This window comes from Pongo abelii, chromosome 2 (assembly GCF_028885655.2).
Source record: "Pongo abelii isolate AG06213 chromosome 2, NHGRI_mPonAbe1-v2.0_pri, whole genome shotgun sequence".
NCBI classification, from domain to species: domain Eukaryota; kingdom Metazoa; phylum Chordata; class Mammalia; order Primates; family Hominidae; genus Pongo; species Pongo abelii.
The window spans coordinates 102,928,376-102,944,502 of NC_085928.1; the positions used below are offsets into that span (position 1 = coordinate 102,928,376).

Consider the following 16,127-nt stretch of genomic DNA (forward strand, 5'->3'; position numbering starts at 1 on the left):
CTGGCTGGAGTACAGTGGTGCAGTGATGGCCTCCACCTCCTAGGCTCAAGCAGTTCTCTTGTTTCAGCCTCCCCAAGTAGCTGGGATTACAGGTTGCAGTGAGCCAAGATCGTGTCCCTGCACTCCAGCCTGGGCAGCAGAGCTAGATTCTGTCTCACAAAACAAAAAACAAACACAAAAAAACACATTGAAATAGGTACTACTACTACTACTACTACTAATTTTTAAATTTTTTTCATAGAGGCAGGATTTCACCATGTTGTCCAGGCTGGTCTCAAACTCCTGGGCTCAAGCGATCTGCCCACTTAGGTTTTCCAAAGTGCTGGGATTACAGGTGTGAGCCACCACACTCAGTTGCTGACTGCTTTTATTGATACTATGTTAATTCACATTGCTATTATTAATTAAGTCTGTTACAAGTTTATCTTTTCCTTTATTTATGTATTTAAATAATAAAGACAAGGTCTTACTGTTACCCAGGCTGGTCTCAAACCCCTGGGCTCAAGTGATCCTCCTACCTCAGCCTTCCAAAGTGCTGGGATTACAAGTGTGAGCCACCATGCCTTGCCTTTATATTGTTTTATTCTTTATTATTATTAATATTTTTTTTGAGATGGAGTTTTGCTCTTGTCGCTCAGGCTGGAGTGCAGTGGTGCAATCTCGGCTCACTGCAACTTCTGCCTCCCGGGTTCAAGCGATTCTCCTGCCTCAGCCTCCCGAGTAGCTGGGATTGCAGGCGCCTGCCGCCACGTCTGGCTAATTTTTTGTATTTTTAGTAGAGACAGGGTTTCATCATGTTGGCCAGGCTGGTCTTGAGCTCCTGACCTCAGATGATACACCCACATTGTCCTCCCAAAGTGCAGGGATTACAGGTGTGAGCCACGACGCCTGGCCTATTTTTTATTATTTTTTTAGATAATAGAGACAAGGTCTCACTAAGGCTCATATTTTCCTTGGTCAAGTGGTTATTCCCAAAGTTATAATTATTTTCAGGCATAGATTAGTTGGAAATTCTGAAAATGATACCAGAAGTATATATGTATATGTTTCTAAGTTGAACTCTAAAATTTTAGTGTTTTAGGCCAGGCATGGTGGTCATGTCTACAATCCTAGCACTTTGGAAGGCCAAGGGGAGAGGATTGCTTGAGCCCAGCAATTTGAGAGCAGCCTGGGTAACATAGTGAGACCCTGTCTCTACAAAATAATAAAAATTAAAAAATTTTAAAAATATAAAATTTTAGTGTTTTAATGCCTTTGAATTAATCTTTATTAGAGGTAGTGTTTTTTAAAAAATCATGTCTTTATGTGCTCTAGTAGGCTCACTGCTTAAGTTATCTAAGAAGCAGTCTCTTCTGGATCATTTCTTTTCTCATTAAAAAATTGTGTTAAATTTACGTAGCATAAAATTAACGACTACCCATTTTGAAGTGTACAAATCCGTGGCATTTGTAGATTCATAGTGTTGTGCAACCATTATCTCTTTCTAGTTCTAGAATATTTTTATCACCTTAAAAGGAAACCTCATACCCATTTAGCAGTCACTACCCATTTTCCCCTTTCCTCAGGCCCTTGGCAACTACTAGTTAGCTTTCTGTATGTTGGTTTACCTATTTCAATTTTTTTTTTGTTTTTGGTGAGACGGACTCTCGCTCTGTCGCCCAGGCTGGAGTGCAATGGCGCGATGTCGGCTCACTGCAACCTCTGCCTCCCAGGTTCAAGCGATGCTTCTGCCTCAGTCTCCTGAGTAGCTGGGACTACAGGCGCATGCCACCATGCCTGGCTAATTTTTGTACTTTTAGTAGAGACGGGGGTTTCACCATGTTGGCCAGGCTGGTCTTGAACTCTTGACCTCGTGATCCACCCGCCTTGGCCTCCCAAAGTGCTGGGGTTACAGGTGTGAGCCACCATGCCCAGCCTTCAATGTTTTATGTAAATAGAATCATATAATATGTGCCCTTTTGTGTCTGCTTTCTTATTGTTTTCAAGGTTTTTCCACATCTGTAGCATGTTACTACTTCATTCATTTCTATGACTGAATATCCCGTTGTGTGACTATACCACATTTTGTTTATCTGTTCATCTGATGATGGACTTCTGGGTTGTTTCTACTCTTTGGCTATTGTGAATAATGCTACCAAGAACATTGGTGTATAAGTCTTTGTTTGAATTCCTTTTTTTTTTTTTTTTTTCCTGAGATGGAGTTTTGCTCTCATTGCTCAGGCTGGAGTGCAATGGTGTAATCTTGGCTCACTTCAACCTCTGCCTCCTGAGTTCAAGTGGTTCTCCTGCCTCAACCTCCCCAGTAGCTAGGATTACAGGCATGTGCCACCATGCCCGGTTAATTTTGTATTTTTAGTAGAGATGGGGTTTCTCCATGTTGGTCAGGCTGGTCTCAAACTCCCGACCTCAGGTATTCTGCCCGCCTCGGCCTCCCAAAGTGCTGGGATTACAGGTGTGAGCCACCACACCCAGCCCTGTTTTCAGTTCTTTTGGGTATATATCTAGTGGTGAAATTGCTGGGTCGTATAGTAATTCTACATGTGACTAAAAAAAAAGACCTGCAACTTTTTGAGAGTCCCAAACTGTTTTTTATAACTACTATACCGTTTTACATTTCTTTCTTTTTTTTTTTTTTTTGAGATGGAGTCTCTCTGTGTCGCCCAGGATGGAGTGCAGTGGCGCGATCTTGGCTCATTGCAAGCTCCACCTCCTGGGTTCACGCCATTCTCCTGCCTCAGCCTCCCGGGTAGGTGGGACTACTGGCGCCTGCCACCACGCCCGGCTAATTTTTTGTATTTTTAGTACAGATGGAGTTTCACCATGTTAGCCGGGATGGTCTCGATCTGCTGACCTCGTGATCCGCCTGCCTCGGCCTCCCAGAGTGCTGAGATTACAGGTGTGAACCACCGCGCCCGGGCCACCTTTTTACATTTCTACAAGCAATATGTGTTCCAGTTTCTTCACATCCTTGCCAATGCTTATATTTTCTCATTTCTTAAACTATAGTCATGTTAGTAGGTAAGAAGTGATATCTCATTGTGGTTTTGATCTGCAGTTCCCTAGTGACTGATGTTGAGTATCTTTCATGTGTTTCTTGGCCTTTTTTTTTTTTTTTTTTTAAGACAAAGTCTCACCCTTTTGCCCAGGCCAGTGTGCAGTGGGGTAATCTCGGCTGACTGCAACCTCTGTCCCCTCCAAGTTCGAGTGATTCTCCTGCCTCAGCCTCCCGAGTAGCTGGGATTACAGGTACCTGCCACCATCCCTGGCTCTTTTTTGTATTTTTAGTAGAGACAGGGTTTCAACTTGTTGGCCATACTTGTCTCAAACTCCTGACCTCAGATGATCTGCCTAAAGTGTTGGGATTATAGGCATGAGCCACAGCACTCGGCCCATTTTCGCATATACTGTGAGGCAAAGATCCAACTTCACTGTTTTGTGGGATAATATCCAATTGTCTCAGCACTACTTTTTTTTTTTTTTTTGAGAAAGGTCTTGCTTTGTCACCAGGCTAGAGTGCAGTGGCGTAGTCTCGGCTCACTGCAACCTCCGCCTCCCACAGGTTCAAGTGATTCCCCTCCCTCAGCCTCCTGAGTAGCTGGGACTACAGGTGTGTGCCACCACACCTGGCCGTTTTTTTGTATTTTAGTAGAGATGGGGTTTCACCATGTTGGCTAGGATGGTCTTGATCTCCTGACCTCGTGATCTGCCCACCTCGGCCTCCCACAGTGCTGGGATAACAGGCGTGAGCCACTGTGCCCAGTCTCATCAGTACTTTTTTGTTTGTTTGTTTGTTTTTTGAGATGGAGTCTTGCTCTGTCGCCCAGGCTGGAGGGCAGTGGCGCTGTCTCAGCTCACTGCAACCTCCGCCTCCCGAATTCAAGCAGTTCTCCTGCCTCAGCCCCCCCGAGTAGCTGGGGTTACAGGCGCGCCACCACGCCTGGCTAATTTTTGTATTTTAGTAGAGACGGGGTTTCACCATGTTGGCCAGTCTGGTCTCGAACTCCTGCTCAAGTTATCTGCCTGTCTTGGCCTCCCAAAGTGTGGGGATTACAGGCGTGAGCCACTGTGCCTGGGCAGCACCACTTATTGAAAATACTTTTTTCCTATTGAATGGTCTTGGTACCCTTGTTGAAAATTGATCATAAATGTGAGTGCTTATTGCTGGATTATCAATTCTGTTGTATTTGTCTATATGTTGATCCTTATGTCAGTGCCGTGCTGTTCCATTTACTATAGTTTTGTAGCAAGTTTTGAAATCAGAAGTGTGATTTTTCCAACTTTTTTTTTTTTTTTTTGAGACGTAGTCTCGCTCTGTTGCCTTGCTGGAGTGCAGTGGCGCAATCTTGGCTCACTGCAGCCTCCGTCTCCTGGGTTCAAGTGATTCTCCTGCCTCAGCTGCCCCAGTAGCTGGGATTACAAGTGCGTGCCAACACGCCCAGCTAATTTTTGTATTTTTACTGGAGATGGGGTTTCACCATATTGGCCAGAATAGTCTCGATCTCGACCTCGTGATCCACCTGCCTCGACCTCCCAAAGTGCTAGGATTACAGGTGTGAGCCACTGCGCCTGACCCTAACTTTGTTTTTTTTTTTTTTTTTCCCCAAGATTGTTGTGGCTATTCAGGTTTCCTTGCAATTACATACGAATTTTAGAATCAGCATGTCCATTTCTGCAAAAGAGGTCATTGGGTTTTTTTTTTTGTTGTTGTTTTTTGAGACAGTCTCTCTCTGTTGCTCCCAGGCTGGAGTGCAGTGGCATGATCTCGGCTTACTGCAACCTCTGCCTCTTGGGTTGAAGCGGTTCTCTTGCCTCATTCTCCCAGATAGCTGGGATTACAGGCGTCTGCCACCATGGTCAGCTAATGTTTTGTATTTTTAGTAGAGACAGGGTTTCACCATATTGGCCAGGCTGGTGTTGAACTCTCGAACTCAGGTGATCCACCCACCTTGGCCTCCCAAAGTGCTGGGATTACAGGCGTGAGCCACCAAGCCTGGTCTGTCGTTAGGATTTTGATAGCGATTGCGTTTTATTTGTAGACCACGTTGGAGTGTATTACCATCTTGATACTAAGCCTTCTAATCCATGAACACAGAATGTCTTTTTGTTTATTTAGGTTATTTAAAATTTAGGTCATCATGAATTGACTCCAGCAATGTTTTGTAGTTTTCAGTGTACAAGTCTTGTGTTTGTGCCTTTTTGGTTGTTGTTGAGACAGGGTCCCGCTATGTTTTCCATGCTAGAGTGCAGTGGTGTGATCTTGGTTCACTGCAGCCTCAACTTTCTGGGCTTAGGTGATTCTCCCACCTCAGCCTACCGAGTAGCTGGGAGTACAGGTGCACACCATGCCTGGCTAATTTTTTACGTTTTTTGTAAAGACTAGGTTTTGCCATGTTGCTCCAGCTGGACTTGAATTCCTGAGCTCAAGCAATCCACCCACCTTGGCCTCCTAAAGTTCTGGGATTAACAGATGTGAGCCACCCTTCCTGGCCTTGTGCCTTTTAAATTAAATTTGTTTCTAATTATTTTATTATTTTTGGTGCCATTGTAAATGAAATTGTTCTCTTCATTTACTTTCATATTGTTTTTTGGCTAGTGTATAGCAGTACAACTGATTTTTGTGTGTTGCTCTTGTACCTTGCAACTTTGCTGAATTCATTTATTCTAATAATTTTTATGTGGATTCTTTAGGATTTTCTGTATATAGGATTATGTCACCTAGGAATAAAGATAATTTTACTTCTTTTCAACTTGGATACCGTCTATCTATCTATCTATCTATACACACACACACACACACACACACACACACACGCATACACACTTTTTTTTTTTTTGAGGCAGAGTCTTACCTGTCACCCAGGCTGGATTGCAGTGGTGCAATCTTGGCTCACTGCAGTCTCCGCCTCCTGGATTCAAGCTGTTCTCCTGCCTCAGCCTCCCCCATAGCTGGGATTACAGGTGTACACCACCATGCCCAGCTAATTTTTGTATTTTTAGTAGAGATGCGGTTTCACCATGTTGGCCAGGCTGATCTGGAACTCCTGACCTCTTGATCCACCCGCTTCGGCCTCCCAGAGTTCTGAAATTACAGGCATGAGCCACCGTGCCCAGCCTATATTTCTTTTTCTTGCCTAATTACTCTGCCTAGGACCCGAGTAGAGTGTGGTTTTTTTGTTTTGTTTTTTGAGACAGAGTCTCACTCTGTTGCCCAGGCTGGACTGCAGTGGCACAATCTTGTGGCTCATTGCAACGTCTGCCTCTTTGGTTCAAGCAATTCTCATGCCTCAGCCTACCGAATACCTGGGATTATAGGTGTGCCCCATCACGCCCTGCTAATTTTGTATTTTTACTGGAGACGAGATTTCACCATGTTGGCCAGGCTGGTCTCAAATTCCTGGTCTCAAGTGATCTATCTGCCTTGGCCTCCCAAAGTGCCGGGATTACAGGTGTGAGCCACCACGCCAGGCGGACTCCAGTGTTTTAATAGAAGTGGCAAAGGCAGACATTGTTGTCTTGTTTCTGATTTTTGGGGCAAAGCTTTCAGTTTTTCACCATTGAGTATAGTATTGTTCATAGTCCCCTTTATCATGTTCTAGAAGGTCTCTTCTGTTCCTTGTTTATTGAGTGTTACTCCCCCTGCCCCACCCGAGACGGAGTCTTGCCCTGTCGCCCAGGCTGGAATGCAGTGGTGCTATCTCGGCTCACTGCAACCTCCGCCTCCCAGGTTCAAGCAATTCTCCTGCCTCAGCCTCCTGAGTAGCCGGGATTACAGGCACATACCACCACGCCTGGATAATTTTTTTTTTTTTTGGTAGATGGGGTTTCGCTCTGTCTCCCAGGCTGGAGTGCAGTGGCTCGATCTTGGCTCACTGCAACCTCTGCCTCCTGGGTTCGAGCGATTCTCCTGCCTCACCCTCCCAAGTAGCTGGGATTACAGGCACGTGCCGCCATGCCCGGCTAATTTTTGTGTTTTTAGTAGAGACGGGGTTTTGCCATTTTGGCCAGGGTGGTCTGGAACCCCTGACCTCAGGTGATCTGCCCGCCTTGGCCTCCCAAACTGCTGGCGTGAGCCACCATGCCAGGCCTAATTTTTGTATTTTTAGTAGAGACAGGGTTTCACCACGTTGGCCAGGCTGGTCTCGAACTCCTGACCTCAGGTGATCCACCCGCCTGAGCCTCCCAAAGTGCTGGGATTACAGGCGTGAGCCATGTGCCTGGCCTTAATTTTCTTAATATGCTGTTGGATTCTGCTTGCTAGTATTTTGTTGAGGATTTTTATGTCTACGGTCATAAAGGACATCGCGCTGTAGCTTTCTTTTCTTGTGATATCTTTATTTGGCTTTGGTATCGGTAATGATGGCTTCATGGAATGAATTAGGAAGTGTCTTTCCTCTTCAGGTTTTGGAGAAGTTTGAGAAGGACTGGTGTTAATTCTTCTTTAAATGTTTGGTAGGCCTGGTGCAGTGGTTCATGCCTGTAATACCAGCATTTTGGGATGCCGAGGCGGGCGGATTGCGTGAGGTCAGGAGTTCAACACCAGCCTGGCCAACATGGTGAAACCCTGTCTCTACTAAAAATACAAAAATTAGCTGGGCATGGTGGCGCATGCCTGTAGCCCCAGCTACTTGGGAAGCTGAGGCAGGAGAATCGCTTGAACCTGGGAGGTGGAGGTTGCAGTGAGCCAAGATCACGCCTCTGCACACCAGCCTGGGCGACAGAGCAAGACTCTGTCTCCAAATAAATAAATAAATAAATAAATAAATAAATAAATAGTTTGGTAGGCTGGGTGTGGTGGTTTGTCTCTGTAATCCTAGCACTTTGGGAGGCTGAGGCAGGAAGACTGCTTGAGCCCAGGAGTTCACGACCAGCCTAGGCAACATAGGAGGGAGACCCTGTCTTTAAAAAAGAAAAAAAGAGAGAGGAGAGAGAGAGCGAGGAGAGAGGAAAGAGAGGAAAAAGAAAGAAAGAATTGGTTAAATTGTTGCCACATTCTACCAGCCTGGCTAGTACTCTTCAAGATTGTCAAGGTCATGTAAAACAAAGACAAACCCCCAAACTGTCTATCATAGACCAGAGGACAGTAGATAGACATGACAGCTGAATGCAGTGTATCCTAGATGAGATCATGGAACAAAGCACATGATTTGAAAAATGGTGAAATCTGAATCAGGTCTGGAGTTTAGTTAATAATAATGTGACAATGTTGGTTTCTTAATTTTGATAGTGTACCACTATAAGATGGTAACATTAGGGAAACCTGAACTGGGTGAGAGGTATGTGGGAACACTGTGCACTGTCTTTGTAGCTTTTCTGTAAATCTAAAATTACTCCAAATAAAAAGTTTGTTTTGGCTGGGCGCAGTGGCTCACGTCTGTAATCCCAGCACTTTGGGAAGCTGAGGTGGGCAGATCACGAGGTCAAGAGATCGAGACCAGACTGGCCAACATGGTGAAACCCTGTCTCTACTAAAAATACAAAATTTAGCTGGATGTGGTGGTGTGTACCTGTAATCCCGGCTACTTGGGAGGCTGAGGTGGGAGAATCGCTCGCTTGAATCCGGGATGTGGAGGTTATAGTGAGCCGAGATAGCCCTACTGCACTCCAGCCTAGCGACAGAGTGTGACTCCGTCTTAAAAAAAAAAAAAAGAAAAGAAGTTTGTTTTAAAAATATATATATCGAGGCTGGGCACAGTGGCTCATGCCTGTAATCCCAGCACTTTGGGAGGCCGAGGCGGGCAGATCATGAGGTCAGGAGTTCGAGACCAGACTGGCCAATATGGTGAAACCCTGTCTCTACTAAAAATACAAAAATTAGCTGGGTGTGCTGGCGTGCACCTGTAGTCCCAGCTACTCGGGAGGCTAAGGCAGAAGAATCACTTGAACCTGGGAGGTGGAGGTTGCAGTGAGCCGAGATCGTGCCACTGCACTCCAGCCTGGGTGACAGAGCAAGATGCCATCTCAAAAAATAAAAAAATAAAAATAACAACGTATGTATAGTTAGTAGATAGCAGTAAAACATGCAGCCTGAGTTTTCTTAGGTTGAAGTCAGAAGTCCATATTAGTCTGTCACACCTACAGCATTTCCTTTTTGTGGCTTTGGTTAGAAATTCTGAAAATAGGACGGGGTGTGGTGGCTCACACCTGTTGTCTCAGCACTTTGTGGGGCTAAGGCAGGAGGATCACTTGAGGCCAGAAGTTTGATACCAGCCTGGGCAACAGTGAGAACCCACCTGAACAAATAATAAAAATAAGCTGGGCATGGCAACACATACTGTAATCTCAGCTACTCTGGAGGCTGAGGTGGGAGGATCCCTTGAGCCCAGGTGGTTGAGGCTGCAGTGAGCTAGGACTGCGCTACTGCACTCAAGCCTGGGAGGCAGAGTGAGACTCTTAAAAAAAAAAAAAAAAAAAGTCTGCTGGGTGTGGTTTTCACAGCTGTAATCCCAGCACTTTGGGAGGCCGAGGCGGGCAGATCGTGAGGTCAGGAGATCGAGACCATCCTGGCTAACACGGTGAAAGCCCGTCTCTCCTAAAAATACAAAAAATTTGCCGGGCGTGGTGGCACAAGCATGTAGTCCCAGCTACTTGGGAGGCTAAGGCAGGAAAATCGCTTGAACCCAGCAGGTGAACATAACAGTGAGCTGAGATGGCACCACTGCACTCCAGCCTGGCGACAAAGCGAAACTCTGCCTCAAAAAAAAAAAAACAAAAACAAAAGAATCTTTTTGATTTTGTTCAATTTTGGGGGTGGGGCAGATATTTTCCTTTGGAGTTATGTGTAATCCAGGTGACATGAATCACTACTTTTGGAATTGCGTGTACTTGATTAAAACACAAATATTATTTGCATTTTATAATACATTGCAATAATGCAATGCAATAATGATATCATCTTTTACATGTATTTCTTTTGGTTTTATGGTAGATATCTTTAGAAGAGTTCATTTTAAATCAGCTAGTAATTCCTTTCTGATGTGAAACTCTTTATGGAATGGTTGCTATTTCTGAGAAGATACACATTTTGCGTGGCAGAATATGACATTTTGATTTTAAGGCTACTTTTATAAAGAAGTTGATGCTCTAACCTGTCAAACATTTGTGTCTCATTTATCCCTTTTGGATCCCCTTATAAGCCTCTCATATGTGGGTGTCTTATTTGGTCCTCCAAAGCTCACCTCAGCTCCCTGCCCTTCTGCATTCCTAGTTTGACCACTCAACCCAGCCAACCTTCTCTGCCTCTCTTCTGGCCTCTTCTTTCCAGGAAATCAGCTGTGAGAGAGGTTAGGAACCTTCAAGGATAAATGAGTTTATAGTGTTCCTTCTCCACTTTCATGCTGGCAATAGTGTCCATTTCATTTCTTGGCCTTCTCTTTAAGAATTAACAGAGCTGGGCACGGTGGATCACGCCTGTAATCCCAGCACTTTGGGAGGCCGAGGCGGGTGGATCACCTGAGGTCAGGAGTTCGAGATCAGCCTGACCAACATGGTGAAACCCTGTTTCTACTAAAAATACAAAAATTAGCTGGGCGTGGTGGTACACGCCTGTAATCCTAGCTACTTGGGAGGCTGAGGCAGGAGAATCGCTTGAACCCGGGAGGCGGAGGTTGCAGTGAGCCGACATTATGCCATTGCACTGCAGCCTGGGCAGTAAGAGTGAAACTCTGTCTCAAAACAAAAAACAAAAAACAAAAAAAAACGGAGTTCGAGGCTAGCCTGGCTAGCGTGGTGAAACTGCGTCTCTATTAAATATACAAAAATTAGCCAGGCGTGGTGGCGGGCGCCTGTAATTCCAGCTACTCGGGAGGCTGAGGCAGGAGAATTGCTTGAACCTGGGAGGTGAAGGTTTCAGTGAGCCGAGATGGTGCCATTGCACTCCAGCCTGGGTGACAGAGTGAGACTCTGTCTCAAAAAAAAAAAAGAAAGAAACAGGAGTGTGCCATGCCGTTTATCTTTGATAGAACTTTCCTCAAGGGACTAACGAGCAAAATATTTTTGGGAGTAGTTTTGGCCACATTTTGTGCTTAAAAAAATGTAAGCACAGAGTTTTAGACCTCAGAGATCTAGGCCTGGGATTATTGTATATATTACAGGTAGGCATTAGGTAAATCTATTTTATTTTCTTTTTGAGATGGAGTCTTGCTCTGTCGCCCAAGCTGGAGTGCAATGGTGTGAGTCACTGCAACCTCTGCTTTCCAGGTTCAAGTGATTCTCCTGCCTCAGCCTCTTAAGTAGCTAGGATTACAGTCACCTGCCACCATGTCCAGATAATTTTTGTATTTTTAGTAGAGACAGGGTTTCATCATGTTGGCCAGGCTGGTCCCGAACTCCTGACCTCAGGTGATCCACCTGCCCCAGCCTCCCAAAGTGCTGGGAGTGTAGGCGTGAGCCACCATGCCTGGTGGTAAATGCATTTTTGATGAGGGAAAGGTACCATATTTTTTGTCTGATTTTCAAAGGGGCTCCTCAAAAGGTTAAGAATCACTGTTTTGATCCAGCTTCTTGCCTCATTTGACAGTTGAAGCTGAGGCTGAGAAAGGCGAAAGTACTTGTTCATTATGATTGAATGGGTATCTAGGCTTGACGAGTATCCCGAGTTTTCCGCTGTACCACAAATAAATCCAAAGGGTTCAAGGGGTTAAATTTCCCTTTTTAATTTTTTCTCTTGCCTTCTCATCCCTTTTCTACCCCTTCTTCACTTTTATTTGCTTGTGTTCATTTATTGGTTGTCTTTTTTATTTTTATTTTTGCTTCCTTAGGCAAAGCCATGACTACAGTAGTGGTACATGTGGACTCCAAAGCTGAGCTCACTACCCTGCTGGAGCAGTGGGAAAAGGAACATGGCAGTGGGCAGGACATGGTACCTATCCTTACCAGGTATGAATAACTTTTTTAAAACCTAGTTTAATAAAAAACTTCGGACACAACTCACATGCTACATTTCTTCATACACACACATAAACACACAAAAACTAGTTTAAAAAGAAGCAAAAATTGGTGTGGAGAATAGCATAGGAACATTTTCACCTAGGCTGTAAATTCTAAATCAATTTTTTTCTTTCCTCAGATTTAGTCTTTATCTCCCTACTTCCTGAAGCTGTTTAATTTTCTTATTTAATTTAATTTAATTTTTTTTTTTTGAGTCAGAGTTTTGCTTTGTTGCCCAGGCTGGAGTACAATGGCGTGATCTTGGCTCACTGCAACCTCCTTCTCCTGGGTTCAAGTGGTTCTCCTGCCTCAGCCTTCCAAGTAGTTGGGATTACAGGCTCCCACCACCGTGCCCGGCTAATTTTTCTATTTTTTAGTGGAGATGGGGTTTCACCATGTTGATCAGGCTGGTCTCGAACTCCTTACCTTAGGTGACGCACCCGCCTTGGCCTCTTCCCAAAGTGCTAGGATTACAGGTGTGAGCCACTGAGCCTGGCTTTTTTTTTTTTTTTTTTCATACGGAGTTTTGCTCTTGTTTCCCAGGCTAGAGTGCAATGGCATGATCTCAGCTCACTGCAACCTCCACCTCCCGGGATCAAGCGATTCTCCTGCTTCAGCCTCCTGAGTAGCTGGGATTACAGGCGTTTGCCACCATGCCCAGCTAATTTTTGCATCTTTTTAGTAGAGACAGGGTTTCACCATGTTGGTCAGGCTGATCTTGAGCTCCTGAGCTCAGGTGATCCACCTGCCTCGGCCTCCCAAAGTGCTGGGATTATAGGTGTGAGCCACCATGCCCAGCATATTTTTAAATTAAATAAAAATAAAAAAAATTGGACTCATTTCGCAACTGTTTGGTGAATGTATCTTTTTTTTTTTTTTTTTTATCTGAGACAGAGTGTCGCACTGTCTCCTGGGCTGGAGTGCAATGGCATGATCTCGGCTCACTGCAACCTCTGCCTCCTGGGTTCAAGTGATTCTTCTGCCTCAGCCTCCCGAGTAGCTGGGATTACAGGTGCGCGCCACCACACCCGGCTAATTTTTGTTATTTTTTGTAGAGACGGGGTTTCACCATGTTGGCCAGCCTGGTCTTGAACTCCTGAGCTCAGGTGATTCACCTGCCTCAGCCTCCGGAAGTGCTGGGATTACAGGTGTGAGCCACTGCACCCGTCCTGGTGAATATATCTTTACCTGGCTCTTCTGGCTCTGTTTTTTTGGAGACAGGGTCTCACTCTGTCGCCAGGCTGTAGTGGCATGATCTCAGCTCACAAGCAGCCTTGATCTCCTGGGCTCAAGCCATCTTCTTACCTCAGCCTCCCTACTAGATGAGACCACAGGTGTGCACCACCACACCTGACTAATTTTTAAATTTTTTGTAGAGGGAGGATCTCCCTGTGTTACCCAGTCTGGTCTTGAACATCTGGGCTCAAGCAATCCTCCTGTCTCAGCCTCCCAAAGTGCTGGGATTATAGGCGAAACCACCATGCTGGCCTATTTGGCTCTTCTACAGATACCTGAAACAGACCATGTCCAAAATTGAGCTTATCATCATCATTTCTGTGTCTCTCCTCATTTATTCATAACTTAATGCTTTTTTTATTCCCTACCTTGGTTTTAAACTGAATGGTTTTAACTGAAAAACTTTTTTTGTTTTTATTTTTTATTTTTTGGGGGGATGGAGTCTCACTCTGTTGCCTAGGCTGGAGTGCAGTGGCACGATCTCGGCTCACCACAACCTCCACCTCCCAGGTTCAAGCAATTCTCCCTGCCTCAGTCTCCCGAGTAGCTGGGATTACAGGTGCCCGCCACGACGCTGGCTAAGTTTTGTATTTTTAGTAGAGGTGGGGTCTTGCCATGTTGGCCAGGCTGTTCTCGAACTCCTGACCTCAAGTGACCTGACTGCCTCGGCCTCTCAAAGTGCTGGGATTACAGGCGTGAGCCACCGTGCCCGGCTATGATTGTTTTTTTAGACAGGATCTCCCTCTGTTGCCCAGGCTGGAGTGTAGTGACGTGATCTCGGGTCACTGCAACCTCAACTTCCTGGGCTTAGTTGATTCTCCCACCTCAGCTTCTGGAGTAGCTGGGACTACAGGCACACACCACCCTGCCTGGCTAATTTTTTGTATTTTTAGTAGAGAGAGGGTTTCGCTATGTTGCCCAGGCTGGTCTTGAACACCTGGACTCAAGCAGTCCACCTGCTTCGGCCTCCCAGAAGTGCTGAGATTACAGGCATGAGCCACCATGCCTGGCCTACGATTATGTCTTTTTATTGGTGTCTCCTCAAATGATGATTTATCCACTGCCTGGTTCATAATAACTGTATGGTATATAATTTTATTTAATAAATGTGTCAAGATGGAGAAAAAGTGAAAAGTAAAGGCTGGGGAGGGGTGCTCATGGGTTTTCTAAGGAGAAGGTCACTGGAATGTGGGGATCCTTAACATCTCATCTTCAATATCATAACTGTTTAAAAATCTTTTTGTTTGTGCAGTGATCTCTTACTTTTTATGGAGAAAGAACTATAATATTATGAAAGTTTAAATGGGGATAAATGCATTGTTCGTAATTGCTTTTAATACACGGGGAACATGTGAAAATACCAGTTTTTTTTTAAGGAACAGGATTATTGCTGACTGGCAGAAACTGGATTTTAATTGGTAGAGGCATTGGAGAGTAAAAAAGTTAGGCCAGGTGTAGTGGTTTATGTCTCTAATCCCAGCACTTTGGAAGGCTGAGGTAGGAGGATCGCTCGAGGCCACAAGTTAAAGACCAGCTTGGGCAACATAGTAAGACCCCGTCTTGATTAAAAAAACAAAACAAAAAAAGAATAATTAAACACCAACTATTAAACAAGATACTTGAAATGCAGCCACAGTGAATTAGAGAATTTAAATATTGTGCTGTCAACATGTGTATAATTGATGTGACTGTGAAAGGAGGAGAGTCATTAATGAGGATGGTTATGTGGATTCATTCACTTGTTCAAGAAATATTCTTTGAGCACTTATACTAAAAGTACTTAATGTTTTATTTTCAACATTATTTTACATTATCATATTTTATCCTCGGCTTTTTCACTATGCTATGCTCTTCAGCCATGCAAAGCCTAAAATAGAGGGGGGTCGTCCTCAAGGAGATAACTACCTGGGAAGCAACTAAGACTAACAGAGGCCTGGCATGGTGGCTCACACTTGTAATCCTAGCAGTTTGGGAGGCTGAGGCAGGTGAATTGCTTGAGCCCAGGAGCTCAAAACCAGCCTGGGCAACATGGTGAGACTGTTGTCTCTACAAAAAATGCAAAAATTAGCCAGGCATGGTGGCACGTGCCTGTAGTCTCGGGTACTCAGGAGGCTGAGGTAGGAGGATTGCTTGAGCCAGGTAGGTCGAGGCTGCAGTGAACTGAGATTGTGCCACTACACTCCAGCCTGGGCAACAGAGACTCTGTCTCAACAACAACAACAACAAAAACTAACAGATAAGGAACAATGCATAGTAGCACAAAATAGTATATAATGATGAAGTTCCAAATCAGGTAGTATGGTTTGTGTGTGTGTGTGTGGGTATATATAAAACACATCTACTGGAATGGGAAGGTTTGCAAATATTAAAGGGGTTATCAGAATGGAAAGAAAATGAGTGAATCAGTTCATTCCACTCAACAAATATTTGAGGACTTTTTTTGGTGTCATAACTGTAAGAGGCACTTATCTGAACTTCACCTTCCTTATTTGTCACTCAAAGTATCTCTGAAAGATACATCATTAAATAATAGACATTCTCACATTTACTTGTGAAAAACTGCATAGCGAGGCAGTGGAAACTTAGGTTAGAATCCTGGGTTTTGACTCCAATTCCAGTGTTTTTTTTTTTTTTTTTTTTCCCCTAGGCTGGAGTACAGTGTTGTGATCATAGCTCACTGTAGCCTCAACCTCCTGGACTCAAGTGATCCTCCTACCTCAGCCCTCTGAGTGGCTGGGGCGCATGCTACCATGCTCCACTAATTTTTGTTTTTTTTTTTTTTTTTTTTTTTTTTTTTTTTGTAGAGACGGGATTTTGCCAGGTTGCCCAGGCTGATCAGTTTATTTTATTTTAATCAGGGGTAACTTCCCTCCTTCACCAAATTGTGGGTCTGTTTACTGGATATTTTCTAAAATAGTTTTAGGGTTTTTTTTTTTTTTTTCTTCACTCATCTGGCTGCAGGTTTG

The 16,127-nt window shown here is 44.5% G+C and overlaps 1 protein-coding gene across 11 annotated transcripts in view; it reads left to right on the forward strand.

Moving 5' to 3' along the window:
• Nucleotides 1-16,127, forward strand: part of DCAF1 (DDB1 and CUL4 associated factor 1) — a 109,405-nt gene that overhangs the window by 9,655 nt on the left and 83,623 nt on the right. For all 11 annotated transcript variants that reach the window (XR_008523282.2, XR_008523283.2, XM_054550673.2 and 8 more), the window contains one exon: nt 11,757-11,874. Coding sequence is in view for 9 of the 11 variants with exons in the window: in XM_063722477.1 (XP_063578547.1) it covers nt 11,757-11,874 (118 nt within the window). In the remaining 2 variants the exon portion in view is untranslated. The remainder of the gene's footprint in view (nt 1-11,756; nt 11,875-16,127) is intronic.